Genomic DNA, 23459 nt, shown 5'->3' with positions numbered 1-23459 from the left:
AGCCGTCTGCTGTCAGCTGCGGGGGGGTGGCGCTCCTTTTCTTGGTCTGCACACCTCTGTGTAGAGACGTGGGGTGGACCGTCTGATAACACACCCAGTCTTGGGATTTTAAGTCGGATTTTAGGGGAAGTCTGCGTTTGAATAAGCAAGGGGCTGAATAAAGGCAAGAGCGACAGGGGCCCCTCTGGGAGCCGTCACGGTGGGCACGTGGACGCGGGGAGTGGGTGGCTGGACGTGTGTGCCCCCAGGGCGTGTGGAGGAGGGGCGGGTAGGGCTGCCCCCCTCAGCCGTGCTGTGCCCCCACCCCAGGGGGGGCCGTGGGGTTCAGGCCCTGGCTCCCCGCCGTGGTGTGATTCATGGGCCGGTTTCCACTCAGGCAGGGCACCCAGCTCAGCCCGTGGGAAGCAGGCTGGGGTTGCTAGAAAGAGTGGTGGTTGGCATTTGCACGATGCCGTCGGAGCTGGGGTGCGTCTTTGTTCCCAGACGATGCTGCCACCTCCAAGGAGCGTGTCCTGCTGAGGGGCCGGGGGCCTCACCGAGCAGGAGACACGCAGCTTCCTTGAGGTCCCGCGTCCACACTCAGCTGGCTGGTGGGACTCCGCCTGTCCCGGCCCTGGGATCAGTGAGAATCCTTGGGAGGGCTCCCTGTGCCCCGATCTTGTCCCCGTTTGCCCCCCCGCCCTCTTCCTCGCCGGCCTCCTGTCTGCGTTGCTCCCGGGACAGCCCTTGGATGTGTAGGGCGCGAGGGCAGACAGAGCCCCTGTTCCATGGCCTGCGTTTGTAAACGAGAGTCCAGAGTGTTCCTCAGAAAGTGGCTCGTCCTTCTGCTTTGACAGGAGCCTTTACGATGACCTGAAAAGTCAGGCTTGCATGTATCTCCGACTCTCAGAGTTTTGCTGGGGAACTTAGGGGCGTTAGAGATCCAGCACCCCAACCCCGGCGCACCCCCTTCTCCTCCCATCCTGGGTTCTCATTTACTCCCGGGACTGAGCTCCATCCAGAGCGCCATGGACAGCTTGCTTTGGGGCTGTTTTTTTCCCAATGGTCAAGACTTCATCTGTTTTCTTCCCTCTTGATGGATGACAGTCCAGGCACCCGTTATTGTATCAATAAGAAAAGAGAGTCAGTACCGCAGAGAGGTGAAGGCTGGGGGGTGGGTGGAAGTCTGGCTGGACTCACAGCATGGGCGGCCCTGAATTATGGGCTGGGGGTTCGGACTGGATCCAGTTTGGGGGTGGGGTGCAGGGAGGTCCCTGAAAGATCTGAGCAGCAGGACGAGACCACGGCTGGACAGGCAGGCGCCAGTTGGGCGGCAGCGTGGAGGCTGGTGTGGGTGTCGGGGAGGCTCAGACATTGGCCAGACCCTTCTGCTTTGCAGGAAATGACGTCCTCCAGTGGATCAGCCAGCGCCTGTGGATCTCCGGACTGGGTGAGAGCCCCTTCTGTCCTCAGCCGACCGAGGGCTTCAGGGCGCATCACCCCGGGGCGTATCTGGGCGCAGCTGGGTGAGGCTCAGCCTGTGTCTCTGAAAAACTGACCTTTTAATTGGTGAGATGAGGCCTTCGTGGGTAAAACAACCAGACTCAAAATGGAAGGGGTGATAACCGCGGGGACACAGTTGTTTTTTCATACAAAATACTGAGAGTGTGTAAGTCACAGTATTCCCTGCTGGCTCAGATGGTAAGAGTCTGCCTGCAAAGCGAGAGACCCAAGTTTGATTACTGGGTCAGGAAGATCCCCTGAAGAAGGGAATGGCAACCCACTCCATTCTTGCCTGGAGGAATCCCATGGACAGAGGAGCCTGGCGGGCTACAGTCCATGGGTTTGCAAAGAGTCGGACATGACTGAAGCGACTAACACGACCACTGCTACTACTAAGTCAGAGGAGTAACTGGGGAGGAGTCAGTCAAGAAGGACTTCCTGCAGGGGGTGATGCACAGTATACTTGGCCTGGAAGGAAATGATGCCTGTGAAGTGTGGAGGGGAGCTCCGAGGATCTGGACCCGGGATGCAGGCAGAGTCCAGCTTGGGGCAGAAGTCGACCGCCCCTTCCTGCCTCTCACAGGGTGAAGAAGGGTCTGTTGGTCAGAGACACTTTCCCTGCTCCTGGGTTTCTCCAGACCCAACGGGCCCAACAGTGTTCTTCCAGGAAGTCCCCATCTGTCACCCCAAACCTGGCACCCGTCAGCCCTGGGGCTCACTGGCTCCCCGCCAGATGTCCTGAGCTGTCATTGGGGCGACCAGGCTGGGGGACTCTCTGGAACCGTCTCCCCAGCTGGTACTTGTGCACAGCGAAGGGCAGGAACCGCTGCTCCCACTTTCTTAGTGAAGCGCTGATAGGATGGGGCTGCCCGTCCTGGCGTTTGGGGTGCTGTGTGGGGGCGGGGCGGTGAGCTGCTGCCCTTGGCCCCTGCTCTTAGCTTCCTTGTCTCACCTGCTCCTCCCCAGAGGCCCAGAACTTGGGCAACTTCATCGTCAAGTACGGCTACATTTACCCCCTGCAAGACCCCAAGAACCTCACTCTGAAGCCCGACAGCAGCCTCTACCGATTTCAGGTGAGCCTCAGCCTTGACCTGGTGCGTTCATAGGGTGGGATGACGTCTGGAGGTGTGACCGGTTGGCGTCACGTCCTCCCAGATCTGCAGAAACAGTGATAGAGGCGAAGGCCGTTTTATGTTTCGGGCCATGGGGCAGGGGCCCGGGGCGCACAGCCTGCATCAGCCTGCCCCCTGGTTTCTCTCGTAGACGCCGTACTTCTGGCCCACCCAGCAGTGGCCGGCCGAAGACGTCGACTACGGTAAACCGCGCCCACCCCGGGCCTGGCGAGGGCCCCGCGTGCTGCCTAGCTGCACGCTGCATCTTGGTGACGTCTGCGGTCGTCACGACCTTTATGTCCGTCCTCGTCTGTGTTAGGAGTGGCTCCTGGGGGATGGGAGCGGGTCTGGGAGCGTTGTCTGCCACGCTGAGCACGGCCGCCTCGTGCATAGAGGGGTTTTGAAACGTGATGAGGGTGGAAAACGCCGTCATTTTCTTTTCCAGCCATCTATCTGGCCAAGCGAAATATCAAGAAGAAAGGGATCTTAGAAGAATATGAGAAGGTAGGAGATGCTTCAAGTGTGGGTTCTTGTAATGGAGTGCAGCGTGGTCTCAAGCTGTTTCCCCTGTCACTCCACGCACACGTGCTTCATCATCCCTCATCCCATCTCCCATCCCGCGTCAGTCCGTCATCCGTCCATATGTGAACATCTGGAAGCAGCTGCTTGGAGTAAATTCTCCCCCACGCTGTGTTACGGTTTCTCCTGCTGTGGTTTCAGCCCTTGTCTCAGTAACTCCTGGGACACCGTAGCGACCACTTTCCTTTCTCTGTCCCCAAATAAAAGGACTTAATGTGTGAGATAATGCACATTATAGGATGCTCAGATTAAAAAAAACACTTTTTATTTTGTATTGGAGTGTAGTGGATTAGGAGAAGGAAATGGCAACCCACTCTAGTACTCTTCCCTGGAAAATTCCGTGGACTGAGGAGCCTGGTAGGCTACAGTCCACGGGGTCCCAAAGAGTCGGACACGACTGAGTGAGTGACCTCTCAGGACAGGGCAGGATGGTGGATTAACAATGTTGCGACACACAGACTTTAAAAAAAACACACTTTTTATTTTCTGCGGGAGTATAGCGGATTGGCAATGTGATGGTGTCAGGTGGACTGCAAAGGGACCCAGCCGTGCATGCACACGTATCCATTCTCCCCCAGGCTCCTTTGCCGTCCAGGCTGGCACGCAGCACTGAGCACAGCTCCCTGTTTGTCCATTTCACATACACCTGTGTGCACACGTCCATCCCAGACTCCCTGACTACCCCTTCTCAGCATCCTCCCCGCCGGCAACCACGAGTTCCTTCTCTAAGTCTGCCGAGTCTCTTTCTGTTTGGTAAATAAGTTTGTATCATTTCTTCTTGGATTCTGCATATAAGGGGTGTCATACGCTATTTCTCCTTCTCTGTCTGATTGACATCTCTCAGTATGACCATCTGTAGGTCCAGGATGGAGAGATTCGAGCCTGAGTGTGAGACGGGAAAACAGCAGTGTAGGCTTTTGTTTTGGGGAGAATAAGTCAGATTTCTCAAAGAAGGCACCCTCATCCTCAAAAGGCTAGATTTCTGGGCAGATGGCAACAATCTTGCTGTGTTTACTTCTTGAAAGTGAGAGTTAGTTGCTCAGTTGTGTCCAACACTTTGCAACCCCGTGGACTGTAGCCCTCCAGGCTCCTCTGTCCATGGAATTCTCCAGGCCAGAATACTGGAGTGGCTTGCCATTCCCTTCTGCAGGGGATCTTCCCGACCCAGGGACTGAGCCCAGCGCTCCTACATTGCAGGCAAGTTCTTTACTGTCTGAGCCACCAGGGCAGCCCAAACACGTGTCTAGAGGGGCCGGCATCACACCAGTGTCAGGTTGTAGCTCTGTGGGTTTGTGGTGCTCTGCTGTTGACTGTTAATTTTCCACATTCTTCTCCACATAACTCCCATCTTCCTAATCAGATTAGAATACACTTATTAAAAAAATGAAAAATCCAAGCCCACCTGTGGCTTCTGTTTGCTGTGAAAGCTTGGTGAGAATTTGGCATCACCCTGTGAGTGACGGCCTTTGCACGGGGGGTGGGGGGGGTGTTTGGCTAGCTCTCCTGGTTGACTTAGGGCTCCCTGCCCCACTGCACACGGCAGAGCTCCTGGGCTCAGTGCTCTTGTTTTGTCCTCCTCCTCTAGGAAAACTACAATTTCTTGAATAAAAAAATCAACTACAAGTGGGACTTCGTCATCATGCAGGCCAGAGAGCAGTACCGGTGAGTTGGCGCTCACCCTGGTCCTCTGCTGTCCCTCTGCCCTCCCTTCCTTCCTTGTTTCTTTTTAAAAAAATTAGCTTTTATTGGGCGTCTATGTGTTAAACAGCGGGCTAGGCGTAGGGAAGGGAGAGGCATTGTCCGGGGAGCCTGGCAGGCAAGCAGGCAGGTCACAAGGCCTCAGTGAGGTGAGGTGCACGTGTGGGCTTGAGAAGGAGCTGCAGAAGCAGCAGTGAGCCTGGAGGCAGCGGAGGGGGGTATCCAGAGTGGGGTGGGGGGGGAGGGAGAGGAGCGGCGGGGTGGGGGGTGCCCGCCTGAAGCCGGGAGCTGGCACAGAGAATGCAGGAGTGAGGCTGGATGTGTTAGCGGAAGCAGATTGGGAGCGGGTACTCTGCTCAGGACTGCCGGGTGGTGAGCAGCCTCAGTTCACATGTCACGAGCTCAAAGAAGTTTATCTCTTTAAAAAAATTTTTTTATCAGAGTGTAGTTAGAGAAGGAAATGGCAACCCACTCCAGTATTCTTGCCTGGGAAAGTCTATGGACAGAGGAGCCTGGCGGGCTACAGTCCATGGGGTCACAGAGAGTCAGACCCGACTGAGCGGCCACACAACAGTGGTTGATATATAGCGTTGTGTTACTTTTGGGTGTGTGGCAAAGTGATTCAGTTACACACACACATATGCCCCGTCTGTTTTAGATTCTTTTCTCACGTTGGTCAGTGCAGAGTATTGAGTCGAGTTCCCTGTGTATACAGTAGGTTCTTTTTTTTTTTTTTTTTTTTTTAGTAGGTTCTTACTAGTTGTCTGTCTTATACATGGTAGCGTGTCTACGTCAGTCCCAATCAAAGAAGCTTTTCTGATGAGCAGTTATAACTGCACACAGATCGCCCTGAAGCTTCGTGCTCAAAACGGCAACAGCTGTTTCACCTCTCAAGGAAGTTTCTGTAGCTGTGGAACTTGGGACGGCTTAGTTGGACGGTTGTGGATCAGAGCCTCTCGTGTGGTTGCAGTCACGAAATAGTCACACAAGTAGTCAGGAAATAAATATAAAATTACATATTGGGTCGTGAACTTGAAGGACATGTTCTGTGCACTCTCATGCAGAATCAGGGATGGCCCCTGTGGTGCTTTTTAAATCTGTCTGCAGTTCTGAGGGCTTCCCAGCTGGCTCAGTGGTGAAGAATTCACCTGCAATGCAGGAGATGCAGGTTTGATCCCTGGGTTGAGAAGGTCCCCTGGAAAAGGCAATGGCAACCCACTCCAATATTGGGAGAATCCCACGGCATCACCTGCAATGCAGGAGATGCAGGTTCGATCCCTGGGTTGAGAAGGTCCCCTGGAGAAGGCAGTGGCAACCCACTCCAGTCTTGTTGCCTGGAGAATCCCACGGCCAGAAGAGCCTGGTGGACCACAGTCCGTGGGGTCACAGAGAGCTGGACACTGTGCGCTTGAGCACACATGCACGGTTCTGTGACCCACGTCCACCGTGAGGAGGAGGGCTTGGAGTCATCCCTTCCTTCCCTCGGGGTCTCTCCAGGAGGTCTGCTTTGGGCCTTCCTCACAGCATCCGGCATCTCACCGCCTACAGGTGGTCGGACGCTCTGAGGGCAAATACCACAGGGAAGGAGGTGGCAGCAGTCCTCTGTGATGGCCCAGCCTCGGAAGCTGCGCGGTGCCGTCTTCCTGATGTGCTCTATTGGTTAAGACAGCTGGAAATCCCCACCCGGTCTCTGTGGGGGAGGACACGGACCCACCTCACCGTGGGGGGAACCACAGACAGATTTATGAAGCACCCCAGTGGCCGTCCCTGATGCTGCATGCAGTACACGGAGGGTGTCCCTAGAGCACACAGCGAAACTTGTGATTTCACATTTATTTCTTGACTCTTTCTGTGACATTTAGACCGGAAGCTACTCAAGGGCAAGACACATGTTTGCGTGTCACGCTGCTCAGGCTGCCGTTGTGAAATACCGTTCCCTGGGTGACTTAGACAGAAGACATTCATTTTCTTGCAGGCCTGGAGGCAGGGAGGTCAGGGTTCATGGTTCTGCCAGGGTCTGGTTTCTGATGGCGACTCCTCTTGGCTTGCAGGTGGCTGGTGGTCTTTTTGTTGGGGTGTGGGTGGTGGGGAGAGGAGGCTGGCCTGTGTCTCCTGTGTCCAGGACACTAATCCTATCCAAGGGCCCCACCCACATGGCCTCATCTAACTGCTTCTAAACTCTAAGTGCTTCTTAAAGGCTCTGCCTCCAGGTACGATCACACTGGGAACTAGGGCTTTCGTGTACGAATCTTGGGGGAGAGTTGCTAACATTCAGACCTTCACAGTCTGGTTCTCCCAGTGCTTGGATCAGAGTGGAGATCAATAAATACAACATTGAATGACTGTGGGAGTGAGTGAATAATTGATTGATTAAGGAATACTTTTGCTTTAAAGATCATAAACTGACAAACTAAGATAATTCCTGGCCCATGGTTCTCTTGGAGCCCATTCCTCAGACTCTCCTACAATAACCTCCATTGCAGATGAGCAAGCCAGAGAGGACACGGCAGTAAATTAGCCCTCGACTGTATTTCCAGGGCTGCCAGCATTACGGAAAGTCCCCAGTGCCCCAGGCCATCTGTGGCCCATCTTCCTGGCTAGTTAACCCAGTAGAAGATCCACTTAGGTTGGCAAGGGGACAGTGTTTGTAGTTAACTCCAGAGGAGGTTGCAGAGCACCCTACAGGAAGGGCCCTCCCCGCCCACCTTGCTGGCTGGGTGTTCTGAAGTTACTCACAACACGTGAGCTGGCACACGAGCCCGCCGACCGAGTCTTGAGAGGGTGTGTGCGTCATCCTGCGTTGGCTGGGAGAACGAGCCTCCCTGAGGGAGCGCAGGTTGCCGTGGAAACAGCGCTGACGGGCCGGCGGTGGGATAACGAGCTCGGCCTCGTTTCCTACCTGTGAAGTCAGGGAGACTGCGATGGGGAGGAACACAGGTAACCTTTCCCGGGAATCTGGGGGCTCAGGAAGACCCTGACTTGGCGCAAATTCTCTGAAGCAGCAGAGTGGAAGTGATGCTGGAGAGAAGCCGGGACTCCCCGTGCAGGCTCCCGCGTTGCCGGCCGCCCCCGCTCTCGGATGTTGATGATGTTGTCAGAACAGGGAAAGTTCGGAAGCCGGTGGGCGAATGTGAGCCCAGAAAGTCCTCCAATCTCCTGCAGGGGCGGCGCGGGCGGGGATGGTCTGACCCTCAGCTCGTCGTGGGGCCTCTATCGCCTCGCGCCCCGTGCTCTCTGGGGGAGCTGGACTCTAGGGCCCGTTCCCAGCTCAGGTCTGGCCTCTGTCCCCTGGTGACCCCGTGGCCCTCAGTCGGGTCTCAGCCTCTCTCTGCTTCAGTCCCTGGGCTGCTCACGGGGAGGATTTGATGAGTCAGTATGTATAGAAGTATTGAGCAGGGTACTCAGCACTTAAGTGTGGTGTTAAGGTTTGCTATTTTCACCATCGTCATTATTATTACGGCAAATACAGCTTACCTGGGCAGATGGGGAGAGTGGTCCAGAATGGGGCCCATCGGGAAGGGGGGCCATCGGGAAGGGGGTGCATCAGTGAGCAAAAGATGCAGCATCTTTCTGGCCTGCAGCGTGGCTTGTGGCTTTTCAGGGCCGGGAAGGAGCGGAACAAGGTGGACAGGTTCGCGCTGGACTGCCAGGAGAAGGCGTACTGGCTGGTGCACCGATGCCCTGTGAGTACCGCCCCCTAGCTCACCCGCCTCTTCTCACGCCGCCTGCCCTGCCCGTACTCCCCACCCCGGGCGGCTCGGCCGTCTGGGGCTGGAGCTGAATCTGCAGGAGCTCAGTGTTGGCTGGTGCCCAGGTCCCTCTGGCTGGAAGAGGAAATTGACTGTCTGGATGGAGTCTGCCCACGGCCCGCCCGTTGGTGTCAGGATGGAGTGAAGTTCCCCAACCAAGGGACCAGAATGAGTCTGTCTTGTGTGAGGGCTGGGACTCGATGCCTTGGGAAAAGAATTTAAGAAGAAAAAACTGCACTTCTCTGGGGGTCCAGCAGTTAAGACTCTGCTCCCGGTGCAGGGGCTTAGGTTCAATCCCTTGTTGGGGAACTAATATTACACGCATCGCACGTTGCGGCCAAAAAATTAAGAAGAAGAAGAAAGAACTAGAGCCCAGGCCTCACGGCAGAAGCAACCCCCCGCTGCGGGAACCGGAGTCGCCTCGCAGCGGTGGCCATGCCGTGGCGTTTCTTCACCGCCTCTCCGTTCCTCGTCCGGGTCCGGTCCCGCTGGCGAGGACGGGAGGAGTGGGTGAGCTTGTGCTCAGCCTCGTGGTTTTGAGCGCGGGGCTCGGGGGCGGGAAGTGGCCGAGAGACACCAGTCGTGACGGCTAGGTGCCCCGTCAGCTCGTTCCCGGGAAGGCCGACCTCGTCCCCCAGCGCGGCAGAGGCTGTGGCCGCCACGGGGAACGCCGCTGTCTCTGTTCACGCCTGCGTCGGACCCCGACTGCTGCAGGCGAAGGGAGTCGAAGTCAGGTGTTCAGAACAGAGTTCCTCCTTGTCCTCCTTTGATTTTTGTGCCTGACCCGGAACCGAGTTCTCAGAACCAGAGTGACCTGCGTCTCCCACGGTGTCCAAGCTCCTGGACTGTTTGAGCTTGGTGCCCATCAGGGTTTGGCCGTTTTGCTCATTTTCTTTCTGGATTCAGAGCAGACAGCCCATAGACGTTCCATCTGTGAAGGCGTTGGTGTGGATGCCGTGCTGGCCTGGGCTGCGTGCTAGGCCTCGTTGTGTGATTTCTTTCTCCTTTAGAAGAAGCTTCTCTCTCTTTGGCTGTCTCAGGTCCTCGCTGCAGCACGCGGGGTCTTTGGTTGCGGCGTGTGGGGTCCAGCTCCCTGACCAGGGGTGGAAGCCGGGCCCTTGCATTGGGAGCACGGAGTCTTGGCCACAGACCAGCAGGGACGTCCCTGCGCACACGTTCTCATGTCACCTCTCGGCCCATGTGGAAGGCACTGTAGTTAGTCCTATTTTGCTGATGAGGGAGCAGGGCCCCAGGGCTGGTGCTGACTCCCCGTTAGAGCTGGAGGCCCCTCTCTCCCTCCTGGAGAGCTCCTCTGCCTCCCACAATAGCGTCACGTGGTGTCACTGGGTGTGCAAGGCCTTTGTCACCTCCTTGGTCATTAGAGCATCGTGTGATTGCTGCTCAGAGGTACCTGCCCCCTCGTGGACGGCCCTGGGGAGCTGTGTTCAGAACGAGGCCTGATGTGAAAGAGCAGATGTGAGCAGACATGAGCAGATGTGAACAGATGTGAACACACATGAACAGATATGAGCACATGTGAACAGATGTGAACAGACATGAGCACACGTGAAAGACGTGAGCAGACATGAGCACACATGAGCAGACGTGAACAGATGTGAGCAGTCATGAGTAGACGTGAACTGATGTGAGCAGTCATGAGTAGACGTGAACTGATGTGAACACACATGAACAGATGTGAGCACATGTGAACAGACATGAGCAGTTGTGAGCAGACGTGAACAGACGTGAGCACATGTGAAAGATGCGAGCAGACGTAAACAGACATGAGCAGACGTGAGCAGACATGAGCAAATGTGAGCACATGTGAACAGACGTGAGCAGACAAAGCCGCTCTTGCACCCCAGCCCCCTCCCGGCTGTCCTGCTCCATCGGAACTGGACCGGGAGTTGGGGATGAGACCAGGGTGTCCCTGAGTCTCCTCTCAGCCTCTTGGTGGCCTGGAGCGTTGGGATGAGGAGCATCTGCTTTGAAGTCTGTCTCGGGCGGGGATGGAGCGATCCAACTGACAGGCCAGCAGCCCAGGCCGTCAGACGTCTCCGGGAGCACTCACCGGGAGCACTCTCCAGGAGCACTCAGAGCGCCCACCCTGGGCTGCACGCAGCCGTGCGGCTCCCCGTCTGCTGACGGCCACCCTCGCCCCTGTTTCCTGTGCCCTGACATCAGCTCTGAGGTGATGTCATTCCAGCTGCCTCTGGGGTCCCAGAAACTGCATGAGAGTGTGGGTCAAGTGTGTATGTGTGTGTGAGAGAGAGAGTAAGACTTTCCCGTCTCCCTGGGATGGGAGGTCCCAGATGGCTGCCTGCACCAAACAAAAAGAGGAAGTGAAAGACCTGAACTGCTGGCCCGAAGGAGTCCAGAGCTGGAGCAGGACTGGCCGGGGAGGCGGCCTGGTGGAGGCAGCAGAGCTGGAGACCAGCTCTGGGCCAGGCCTCTCCACCGGGCTCTCAGGGTGAACACGAGGCCTTGCCTGGTAACAGCAACCATCTCTTGTGAGCGTCCATCATGCTAAATCCTCACAAGAACCAGACAGACAGGAGGGGTCATCTCTGGTTCTCAGGGCAGAGAGGAGAAGTCGTTTCCAAGATCCTCCTCCCAACTGGGAGACAGCAGAATCCAGATCAGAACTTCTGGGAGCTTGACTGAAGCCTGAACTCTCCAGAGCAGTGAACCGTGGAGCAGAGCGGTCGGGAGGCCCCTGTGCCAATCCCATGAACTCCGATCCAGTCTGGTGTTGTCTATCCACCCACCTACCCACCCAGCCACCCATCCTTCCATCCATCCACCCATCCATTTATTTATCCATCTATCCACCCAGTCCCTTGGACTGCAAGGAGATCAAACCAGTCCATCCTAAAGGAAGTCAACCCCGAATATTCATTGGAAGGACTGAAGCTGAAGCTCCAATGTTTTGGCCACCTGATGCGAAGAGCCAACTCGCTAGAAAAGACCCTGATGATGGGAAAGATTGAAGACAAAAGGAGAAGAGGGTGGCAGAGGATGAGATGGTTAGATAGCATCACTGACTCAGTGGACATGCATCTGAGCTAACTCTGGGAGATAGTGGACAGAGGAGCCAGGCGTGCTGCAGTCCGTGGATCACAGAGAGTCGGATCTGACTTAGTCACTGAACAACAACCACCACCCACCCATCCATCCATCCATCCATCCATCCATCCATCCATCCTCCCTCCCTTCCTCTGGGGATGCTGTGGTGGTGGAAGACCCCCCCACCCCGCTACACACCTGGGGAACCTCACACCCCTATAGCTAACCAAAGGCTGGGCCACAACCCTCAGCTTGGTCTCACGGTGGGCAGCTTGGCCAGAATCCAAAGTTAATCAGACACCGGAGACTCTCCCTAAAGTGGTCCTTACATTGTTTTTTTCCTCATTCAGCCAGGAGTGAACAACGTGCTGGACTACGGCCTGGACCGAGTGACTAATCCAAATGAAGACCAGGTAAACCAGGTCAGTCCCTGCTGCGTGCATTGGGCGGGGCCTGGGTCAGGGGGCCTTAGGCTGGGCGGGTGTCCATGTGTCTGTCTGCGTCTGTGGGGCAGTGGCACCTCCGCTCTGAGACGGCCAGGGAGACGAGTCCTGTGTGCTCTGGTGTCAGAGAGGGGAGGCCAGCACCGTGGGGTCTGATGGTTGGTTTTCAGATGCCTAAATCACTTCCCTCTTTAAAAGTCTGATGAAACTTACCAACCCATTTCAGCCAGAGAGGCACAAACAGGCCTTTTGCACACCGTTTCCACTGATTCCCTTCCCCCTCAAAGACACTAGGCCCAGGCTCATAACCCTTGAATCAACTTTGGGTTTAAACCTCAATCCACACGACAGGACCTGATCTCTCCACTTTCTTTCGCATCTTTTGCTTTTTTTTTTTTTTTTTTTAAAGATCCCTTTCCCCAGTAGGCCACGGCTGATGATGAACCATTTCCTATGATGGGTTTTTATTTAAGGAAATGTGGTTCAGAAGCTGCTGAAACAGAGGACACCCTGCTTAGGGTTTCCCAGGCGTGGCACAGTTATTTGGGGCAGATAGTTCTGGTGGGGCTGTCCCGTGCCTTGTGGGGTGCTCCACAGCACCCCTGGTCTCCCCCACTGGATATCTGTAGCCCCAAGCCTCTCCCTGACGCCTCCCAGTCCAGAAATGTCTCCAGACATCATCTGGTGGCCCTGGGTGCCAAGACTGTCCAGGCTGAGAACACGGGTCCCAGTAAACCAGCCTATCTCCACTTAAACTAGCTGTGGGTGGCTCCCTTGCTTTCTGTCCACCGCTGTCTTTAGCAGCAAGCAGCCAGGGGCCTCGTTAGCCTCGTGTGTCACCTGTAAGCCTTGGCAGTGCCTGGAAATGCTGGCAGGAGGTCTGACTTGTGTTCTTTGCCCACGGAGACCCGGAGCTCCGCATGACTGTGGCGACCTCCACCAGTGCATACGGGTTTTGGGCGGGGTCCGCATGGAGGGTGTCCATACCCAGAGGGCACCTCGGGGACTCCACCGGGCCCCCTGTCCCTAATTCAGAGCCCCCCTCCCTTGATACATGTTTGGCACCGTCAGCAGCCTTTTTCACATTCCGTGCGTCAGATGACAGATAATTGCCCAGGCCTTGTCGGCTTGGTTGCCATGGAAACAGCATCATCAAGGAAAATACTGAACAGGGAAATTTGCTTTTGTAATGGATGACTGGCAGCTCTGGAAACCTGTGTGTTGGGGGAGGGAGGCCCGTCACTCAGTCTGACCAGCCACACAGCACGCATGTGTGTGTGTATTGTGTGTATGTGTGTATGTGTGTACCTGTATACTGTGTTTGCATCTTTAAGTGTGTATGGCATGTGTACATGTATGTCTCTCTGTGTATGTTGTATGTATGTGTATGTATTTTATGTATATATGCATGCGTGTATATGTGTTTGCATTATATGTGTATATGTGTCTCTGTATGTTATGCGTGTATGTATGTATATGTATATGTGTGTGAGCATTTATGTGTGTCTCTGTGTGCATGTATATGCACGTGCACGTGTTATGGATGTGTATGTGTGTGTATGTGTGTATGGGGTGTGGATTGTGTGTGTGCATGTGTATTTGTGTATGTGTGTACACGTGTATTGTATGTGTATCTGTGTCTATATGTGTGTGGTGTGTATATGTCTGTGCGTATGCATGTGTGTTGTATGTGTGTGTCTCTCTGTGTATCATGTGTATGTATGTATGTCTGTGTGTGTGTATGTGTTGTGTGTCCCTCTGTGTTGTGTGTATATATATGCATGTGTATTGTGTGTATGTGTGTATCATATGTGTGCGTGTGTGTATCGTGTGTATATGTGTCTCTCTGTGTATATATGTGTGCTGTATGTGTGTCTCTGTGTGTATTTTGTGTATATATGTGTATGTGTCTGTGTATGCATGTGCATATGCATGTGTATTGTGTGTATGTATGTATGCATGTGCACTGTATCTCATGTGTGTATGTATGTGCGCTGTATGTGTGTATGTGTGCACGTGTATGTGTGTCTCTGTGTGTATGTATGCGTGTGTTTTGTGTATGTGCGCTGTATGTGTGTCTCTGTGCATCTGTATGTATGTATGTGTATCGTGTCTCTCTCTATATATGTGTGCACGTATGTGTATTGTGTATGTGTGCATGTATGTGTGTTGTGTGTGTGTGCGCTGTATGGGTGTGTGTGCATGTGTGTGTGTGTGCATGTGTGTGTGTGTGCACGCTGTGTGTCTCTGTGTGCATGTGTATTGTGTGTGTGTCTGTATGTGGCAGAGGCGGGCCCCGGCGGGGTGGCTGAGGTGCTGAGGGAGCGGCCTCACGGGGGTGCTCTGTGGGGCGACTGCCCGGGGGGTGGCCAGCCCCTCCTGCCTGAGGCAGGGTTCTCAGGGCCCCTGTCTGGGCAAAGCCCGGAGCCCGAGCCGCGGCTGGGGAGGCTGCGGCCCGGTGCCAGGGGCGGGTGGGCTGGCGGCGGGGGGCGCTGGGGGCGGGGGCGGGGGGGGGTGTCAGGGATGCTCGGTGCCCCGGGCGGGGGGCGCTGGTGGGGGGGGCGCGCGCTGCCGGTGGGCCTCGCAGCCGGGTACCCACTGTCTTTCTGTCTCTCTCCCACCAGCTCCCCGCCTCGTCTGCACCCGGCTGCCCCGGCGCCTTAAGAAGGACAAAGCCCTGGAGCTCTCCTGCTCGCGGGCCCCTCCCGGCCCCCGCCCGGGCCCAGGGCCGGTGTGCGCCCTCTGCCGCAGCTGGGCCGGGGCCCTGCTCGTCGGCCCGAGCGGAGGGTGTGGGGAGCGCGCAGCGTGTCCGGGGACTGGGTGTCCAGAGGCGTGGGGTTTCCGCCTCGCTTCAGAGACTGCCTCGCGGTGCTGGTTCGAACAGGGCTCGTTTCTGACAATTTGTAAATTCTTGGAAAGACCTCTCTTCCGTAAACAGAAGCAAATGACCCAAGACCTGTGAACACCGTGGAGAGAGGACAGAGGCTGGGGTTGGCAGGTGCCCGGGGCCCTGGGGGACACCCCGCCTCTGCTCTGGCTGGTGGCCGCCGGTGCCGCCCAGCCTTGGGAGGAGCTGGTGGAGCGGGGTGACCCAGGGAGCGGGTCCTCTTGGTCCCGCCGCCCCGGGGCGGGTGGGGCGCCCTTTATCGCCGAGAGCACTTGTCCCCACGGGGAGCAGGCTGAGTGGCGGCCCGCCCCAGCCTGGCTGTGGGCGGTGGAGCCGGGCCGGCCCTCCCCTGGACTGCAGCAGGGTCTCCAGGTCGTTCTGTGACGGGCCGGGGGGAGCTCTGACATCAGGGTAGGCCCGCTCCCGACTTCTGCAGTTGTGTGATCTCGGACAAGCTGTGGCTCAGGCAAGCTCTCGAGCTCAAAGCCTCAGTTTCCTTGTCTGTAAAATGTGAATGTGGATAGTGCCTCTTTCAGGGCCTGAGCGACGTCATTTATGCCAAGCGTCTGGAGTGGGATCGGGGTTTGGGGCCCTGGGCACAGCAGCGCTCACTGTTGTCACGACCGTCTCTCTGCTGCCGGAGACCGGATCTGTGGGGCCCCGAGACCCTCGGCCCTATCTGGGGGGTTCTCCCTCACCCCAGGTTTTCCCCTGCATGCTCGTCTCTTCTCATCCCTCTGCCCTGACTGTTGGTGGTTGAGGCAGGCCCGCGCCAGCGCCACCGCCCCGCCTGGCCCCGTGGACGGCTGCGGAGAGCAGCGCCGTCCACACTGGTGGCCCCTCCGGCCTCTGGGGACGCGATGTTCCCTGCAGAGCCCCGGCCAGGAGCCCTCCTCGAGCGACACCCCTCGCCCCGTGTGTCCCCGCCAGCCGGGGACAGACAGCTGTCTTCCTCTGGCTCCTGTGCGACCAGCGGTGGCAGGGGCATCCCTGGGTGCCTCGCCCCGCCGGGGCTCCGTGCGGACTCAGCAAGCAGCTCGTGACGCGGGAGCTCTGGCGTCTGTGTTCACAGTTGGGGAGACAGGCGTGGGGGTGGGCTGCTCGTCCCGGACACACTCTCGGGGCTGGTGAGGCCAGGTGTGAGCTGACGGGCCCCGAGCCCCCTCGGGGTCCTGTTGGCGTGTCCACTATGCGGCTTCTGGAGGCTTTGCTGGAGTTTATTCTCTTCTCCCAGCAGTGTGGTGAGAAAGGTCGCGCCAGTTCCGTTTTGCAGAGAGACTGAGCCGTCTGCTCAGGCTGGGCCAGCCAGCGGGCGTGTGGGTCCTCCCGGGTCCGTAGCCCCTGCTCCTCCGGTACCGCCTCCACATCCCCAACCGCGCCCTGCGGCCCTGCGCCTGGGGCCCTCTTCATGGCAGGGTCTGTGCTCAGGCCCCCAGCCCTACGCTCAGCAGGCCCGTGCTTGCCTTGATGCTCTGCTGTTCTAGAACCTTCTCTAGGTCCCTGGTCCCCTGGAAGCCGGGCGGTTAGTCCTGCCCCCATCGGGAAGGACACTGCGGCACAAGGACTCCTTCCGATGCTCACAGCCTCTGATTCTCGTCTCCTTGGACGGCTGGCTGCCCCCCTCTCTTTTCCGGTCTGCTTTGCGTTAACCGCTGCAGCTCTTGGGTTTCCTGGTTTCTGGCTTCCTCCGCTCTCGAGGCCTGTGTTGCCGGCGTCTCTGGGGTCCTCACCACCTTACGCTTCACTCCACGGCTTGCCCGGCCCTCACTGCTGTTTCTGCAGATGCCTGCCTGCCTGCCTGACCCCAGGGCACCTGCTCGGCCCTCCCCAGGGTTGCCCGGCCTCAGTCCCCGTCACCCCAGGGCGGGACCTTGAGGCCTCCTGCCTGAGTCCATCGTCTGCAGCCTGCGTCTGGGTCTCAGGGCTGTGTGTAAACAGGCTCTGGACGTGTCCCTATTTGGGCAGCTCTGGAAAAATCCCAAGTCAGAATCCCAGGAATGCAGAGAATGCCAAGATCCCTTGGGTGGAGTGCTCCCCCTGTAACGCGTCCTCCCTGGGCTGTATGAAGCGGTGACTTCACCCCGGGAGGACCAGCTGCGGAGCCAGCGGGGTTTGTGCGTGCCTTCCCGGGTGCAAGACGTGTTTGTCTCTAGTCTTACCAGGAGACGGCTTTCTTAGAATTGCCTAGAAATACGTGTGTGTGCTGTGTAATGGGCTTCCCTGGTGGCTCAGATGGTAAAGAGTCAGCCTGCAATGCGGGAGACCCGGGTTCCATCCCTGGGTTGGAAAGATCCCCTGGAGAAGGAAATGGCAACCACTCCAGTATTTTTTTTTCATTTATTTTTATTAGTTGGAGGCTAATTACTTTACAATATTGTAGTGGTTTTTGCCATACATTGACATGAACGTTTCTTACGACCTTTTCTGCTTCCCTGGTGGCTCAGAGGTAAAGAACCCACTTGCCAATGCAGGAGGTGCAGGTTTGATCCATGGGTGGGGAAGATCCCCTGGAGAAGGAAATGACAACCCACTCCAGTATTCTTGCCTGGAGAATCCCATGGAGGGAGGAGCCTGGCGGGCTGCAGTCCACAGAGTTGCAGAGTCTGACATGACTTAGCAGCTGAGCACACGCACACGTGGCCTTTTCTGTATGGACAGTAATAATCATGGTGATAGGTTTGAGGCTTAGCAGATAAAATACAGGAAGCCCAGTTAAGTTTAAATTTCACGTAACAGCAGATCCTCCTGTCGCTGTGACTGTATCCCCAGTATTGCCTGGGCATCCCGATTTGCCTCCTGACCGGGGCTAGCGCGGCACCTGTGCGTTCTTGGCAGAAGCATCTGAGCCCTCATCAGCAGCCAGCGCTTAGGGTCCCGTCCACGCCAGTCACTCCGGATTATGTCACTCAATCCCCGTTTTCTGTCCCTCTTTACAGATGAGAAAGCAGAGGCTTGCAGATGCCAGATAACTTATCCAGAGTCAGGTAGCCAAGAAGTGACAGAACCGGGCTTTTGACCTTTCTGACCCAGAAAGTCGATACTCTTAATGGCCCCCATCCTGTCAAATTCTCTCTCTGTCTTTTCAGAGAAGTCCAGAACCCGCTCTCCTACTGCCAAGATACACACTCTCCAGACAGGAGAGAGACTCCCTGCATGTTAACCTAGAGGAGGCAGGTCCCATGGACAGAAGGTTGTTTTTTTTAAATGATAATTTTTTTTCTTTTAATAGTTGGGCTTCCCAGGTGGCGCTAGTGGTAAAGAACCTGCCTGCCGATGCAGGAGCCACAGGAGACGTGGTTTCTATCCCTGGGTTGGGAAGATCCCCTGGAGAAGGAAATGACAACCCACTCCAATATTCTTGCCTAGAGTGTCCCACGGACAGAGGAGCCTGGTGGGCTACAGTCCATGGGGTCACAAAGAGTCAGACATGACTGAAGTGGCTTAGCACGCGTGCAGTAGCTTCCAGTGTTGCATTTCTGCCGTACAAGGAAGTGAGTCAGGTATATGTGTACATATATCCCTTCCCTCTTGGACCTTCCTCCACCCCACGCTGGACATCAGTTCTTAAAGTTAGAAATAAACGCTGACACCCATGCGGGTGATCCAGAGTGGAGATGGACAAGCTCTTAGACCCCAGGCAACCCGCTGCAGTCCGATTCCAGGAGATCACTGGTAGTTTGGGGGAACCAGAAAGCCCACAGCAAGCCCAGTGCCCTGAAAGGACAGTAAAGTCAAGAAGGGAATTAAAATATAAAAAAGTTTAACACCCTGAAGACCGAGATAGTGGCCCCGGAAATGACAGGCATCAGGCCGAAGTCAGACCATGCCGAGTAGACCAGAAGTGAGTGTGCTGGTGGCTGGAGGTGTGTGAGGCCGGCCCCCCGGGGGCCCAGAGACCGTGGTCAGGCTGGACTGCGTGTCTCGTCCGTGTCTGCCCACACAGGGCGCAGGGCTGGAAACAGTGGCTCGTCCTGGGGCCTGGGCACCGAGGGAGGGCGTCTGAGACGCTGCCCGCTGGGCACGCCGAGTACAGCTGCAGTCTTTACCAGTGTCAGCGTTTCCACGCTCCAGCCTTGGTGAGATATTATTGGCGTTATAACGTGTGCAGATCTCAGGGGTACAGTGGGTGGTTAGATGCGAATAGATACGGCAAAGTGAGTTCCACCAATGCGGTCACACCTCCACCCCTGACGTAATTGCGGCTTTGTGGGGTCACAGTTAAGATCTGTGCTCTGCACGACTTCTGAGCGCGTGATGCAGCGTCGTTAATGATGGTCACCGGGCTGTGTGTGAGATCCCAGGGCTTACTTCTCTTCCAGCTGGGAGTGTGTCTTGCCGTCGTTAGTGTTGATTAAAGAGTGAGTCAGGGGTGTGCTTCCCCTTGGACGGGGCGCTCCGTTCTTTTTTGGTTTGCGTTTCTCTTTTTGTTTTTCGTGTTTATTGGAGTGTAGCTGATTCAGTGTGGTGAGAGCTTCAGATGTACAGCGAAGTGAATCAGTTCAGTGCACACACATCTCCTCTGTTTTGGGTTCTGTTACCGTATGGGCCACGACAGACTGTTGAGGAGAGGTCCCTGGGCCGCACGGCAGGCCCTCATTCTTTATCTGTTTTATATGAAGCAGTGTCTCGTGGCTGGACAGGGGCATTCCATTCGGCACTAGCCTCAGCTTCAGGGGCAAGCGAGGAACTGGTGAACAGAACGGACCGTTTTCTGATTCTCCAGGATCACTGCTCAGGTTTTTTTGTTTTCAAACAGCCTTTTTTCAGCCTTTCTTGCTATTATTCTTGTTTTCTCTTGGCCGCACTGTGCTCCATGTGGGATCTTAGCTCTCTGACCGGGGATGGAACCGAGCCCCTGCAGTGGAAGCGCAGTCTTAGCCGCTGGACCACCAGGGAAGCCCTGCTTCTCCGCTTTGGGTTTGAATCCTGGTTCAGCCAGTTACCACCAGGAGACATCAGAACCTTGGTTTCCTTGGCCGAAAATTAGAATAATAAAACCTCCCTCCCTTAAGCTTTCTAAGGGCTCAGAGAGGTGTAAATTGCTTTGTACCTAGCTATTTTTTTCTGATTATTATCACACAAAAGTCCAGCTTCTCTTTTGAGCAGAAGGCATAAACCAGTAGGTGCTCTTCTTAATCCACTTGGCATGACTTGAACAGAAGCATCTGATTATATTAGATTTGAATGCAAATCCACCCTGACCCTGGGGTCCTTTTCTACCTGAAATGTGTGTCTTCTCCCCCAGCCCTGTGTTAGGAGAGCATAGGAACAGATAATTAGCGTAATTGCCAAAATATTTGGGCCACTTGGAGAGTGTTCTCAGTTTTTTAAGCAGAATAATATTCTCTTCACCTTACAATGCACCTCCGTTTTCCTCAGCCTCCAAGCACACAGCCGTCATCATGTGTCTGGTGTTTAGCCAGCGTCTCCTCCGTGCCCCTCGTTACGCTCAGGAAGATGAACGTGGTCTTCCTGCTCCTAGCAGTGCCTGATGGGCGATGCGTGGGTTAAACAGAGAGCTGCGCAAACAGTAGCTAATTCTGGTTGTGAGGAGTGCGACGAAGGAGGAGGTGTGTGTGGGGATGAGGGTCAAATCAGAGAGGTGTGCCCGAGCGCTGCCTTCCTGCGTTAGAAAGCATTTACCTTTTCTCTTTGACTCTGTCCGGTCTCAGTTTGGCCGTGGCCCCCGGAGCGCGGACTCTCGCTGTGGTGCCGGTGGTCAGCTGCCTTGTGGCGCGTGGGACCTCAGTTCCCCGAGCAGGCGTCGAAGCCACATCCCCTGCGTTGGAAGCTGTATTCCCCTGAACCACCAGGGAAGTCACACGTTGCCTTTCTGAGATCACTTGTCCTAGCTTCCCACCCTGAGAAAAGCAATCACATGAAAATAATTTAATGATGCGAAGTAAAAAAAATGATGCAAAGTAGAAAGGAGATTCATGTGGCCATTCCAGCTCAGACCCTCCTTGGTTCCTTGTCACGGGGCTCTGGCCCAGGACTTACCTTACCAGCCGGCTAAAGGAAACCGTGTCCTCCTTGGACTTTTCCTGAGATGCAAACCCGGTGGCACGCGGCAGCAGGGTGTTAGCCGCCAGGAATGCCGATGCTCAGCTTGACCTGTCAGAGTTACACTAGGCGGGCCTTGGACGCCACCAAACCTAGGAAACCTGGTTTCGGAAGCACCGGCTGCACCAAGCCTCCTAGAGTTGGATGGGGCAGACATGTGGTACCAGGGACGCGTGTCAGGTAGTAGGAAGGTTCAGGAGGAGGCAGATCTGAGTGGTTTCCGGGAGCTTCCAGGATCCTAAACAGGGGGCTCCTCTCAGAGCCGTCCTTCCTCTGCTGTGAAAGTCCAGACCGAGGATGGAGCCCGAGGTGAGCGCTTCCACATTAATGGCTCAGCTTGCATTGGAGGCTGGTCTTGAGTCTTTGAAGTGTGTGCTTTATTTTAGGTGGCGTGGCTTTTCCCTGCAACATCGAGTACTGACCAAGTGGCTAGTTCCCCCACCGGGTGTTCTGTAGGCACCGTGGTGGATTGGGAGCAGCCCTGAGTGTGGTCTTCGGTTCATCTTGGCTTTTAGGAGAGTAGGATAAAGTTATAGCTGCAAAGCACCCCCTTCTGTCACCAAACCTCTCAACTGATCTAATTCTCCAGCAGTTGTGCAGAATAGGGTGGAACAAGTGGTGATGGGGAAATTCTGTCTTTAAAGTAAAAAAAAACAAAGATGGGCAGTGTTCTCTTGGGGAAGGGTTTTTATGTTTCAAATGGGTATTTGGACTCTGATGATTTCATGACGTCTGTATAATGGTTTTTGCTTCTTTGTTTTTACAGAAACAGACAGTGGTTTCTGTCAGGAAAGAGGTAATTAGCCTCCCAGTTTCAGGGAAGTCTGATTTTTAATCCTCTAACAAATTATATGTGCTTTGGCTTCCTGCTCTGCACTCAGTGATGAAATGAGAACCATGTGTAAGGTTCAGACAATTGTCTACAAAGTAATGGATGGCACAGAACGCCAAAGCATGTCTTGTAAGATGTGCGTGGGGTTGAGCTCTACGCGGGACATGAAGCACCCTCCGAAGGCGCAGATCTGAGGGATGTGGGTGGGTGCCCGCACCCTGGTTCCCGCTCTTAGAGTCAGAGGAGCTCAGCGTCTGTCCAGGGTGACGGGCTAACTGCGTGGGCAGACCTTCTATCCAGGGCCCAGGACAGATGGGCCGGTATCGATGGCCGTGAGGGTAGATCTTCTGTGCATCAGAGGCATCTGGGGAAATGCTAAGCCTTTGTCTCGGTTTGGAACTTGCACTTTTCCCCGGTGGTGTCTTTTCTGAGACAACACATGATGAGTTAAGGCTGCTCATGTGGAGTTGGGGTCCCCTGTGTGCTGCAGACCCGATTCCTGGGGCCCTGGGTGGCCGGCTTGAGGGGGCGGGATGGGGTGCTGGATGGGGAAGCAGCTTCTAGTTCAGAGTTGCGTTTGGGCGTCGGCGTTGGCGACACCCCGGGAGGGGCGGTCTAACCACTGTGTCTCTTGCAGATCATGTATTACCGACAGGCCCTGATGAGGTCCACGGTGAAGTCGTCCGTGTCCCTTGGAGGGTAGGTCTCTAACCTGTTGCTCTTGCTGAGGTTGGCAGGTCGTCAGGCAGGAGAACTTCTGCCTCAAGGAGGACTTGACAAGTCGTGGTTGGCTTGAGAGTCCTGAAGACGGAAAGAGGCAAAAGCAGTCTCGCGGGGTTAAGTTGGGTCGGCCTCCAGGTCTCGGGTGAGGGATAATCAGGCGGGTGAGGCGCTGACAGTCTGTGGGTGCGGAAGGGGGAGGCGTTCACGGGCTAGATGGTATGGTTCAGCGGCACTGATAAACATCCACTGTTCGCCTTTGATTAAAATCCTATTGGGGGAGACTGGAAGTTAATGTTTGATTTCTTAAGCATTCAGGCTGCCTTGATCCCATCTCTCAGAGGGCATTCCTACTCTGACCTGTTCCAGAAAGTCAGTCTCATGAAACCAAGTGGACAGTCCATTAGAGGAGGCTCAAAGGCTGTAGGATACTTTTAGACTCACGGTCTCGGAGCCTCATTGCCATGATTCTGACACCATTAGTGTCTGGACCTGTGGGCACGTGTCTCCCCCCGTCTTCCCGCTGTTCCACGGTGGAGGTCTGATGGGAATAAGAAGGTCCTGTGAGAAGTGCAGCCCGGGGCCTTGAGTTCCACGCGGGACTCAGAGCCGGGCTCTGCTGTGTCTCCGGGGCACGGGTCCTGCTCTGCAGTCCCTCGTGGCGGCGGGCAGGCTTTGTGGCGGGCGCCTTGTGTGTATGTTGGGGATGCAATGCCCACCCTCAGGGTGAACACCTGGCAGCTTTTTTTCCAAACTACCAGACGCCAGGACACGTGTTGATTCAGGAGGTCTAACCCAGCTAGAAGGGATTAGCGCTTGCCTGCGTTT

At 55.6% G+C, this 23459-nt stretch overlaps 1 protein-coding gene across 1 annotated transcript in view; it reads left to right on the top strand.

Annotated features, from left to right (window-relative positions):
• The window catches only part of RGS9 (regulator of G protein signaling 9), a 63414-nt gene that overhangs the window by 16017 nt on the left and 23938 nt on the right, over positions 1-23459 (top strand). The window contains exons 4-12 of the mRNA XM_065910073.1: positions 1379-1429; positions 2449-2555; positions 2746-2797; positions 3040-3098; positions 4759-4835; positions 8473-8554; positions 12037-12099; positions 21846-21875; positions 22549-22610. Of these exons, the coding sequence (XP_065766145.1) occupies positions 1379-1429; positions 2449-2555; positions 2746-2797; positions 3040-3098; positions 4759-4835; positions 8473-8554; positions 12037-12099; positions 21846-21875; positions 22549-22610 (583 nt within the window). The remainder of the gene's footprint in view (positions 1-1378; positions 1430-2448; positions 2556-2745; positions 2798-3039; positions 3099-4758; positions 4836-8472; positions 8555-12036; positions 12100-21845; positions 21876-22548; positions 22611-23459) is intronic.

The sequence above is a fragment of the Muntiacus reevesi genome, chromosome 18 (assembly GCF_963930625.1).
Source record: "Muntiacus reevesi chromosome 18, mMunRee1.1, whole genome shotgun sequence".
Taxonomy (NCBI): domain Eukaryota; kingdom Metazoa; phylum Chordata; class Mammalia; order Artiodactyla; family Cervidae; genus Muntiacus; species Muntiacus reevesi.
Note: the sequence above shows the minus strand (reverse complement) of the source record. Positions and strands in the feature narration are given on the sequence as shown.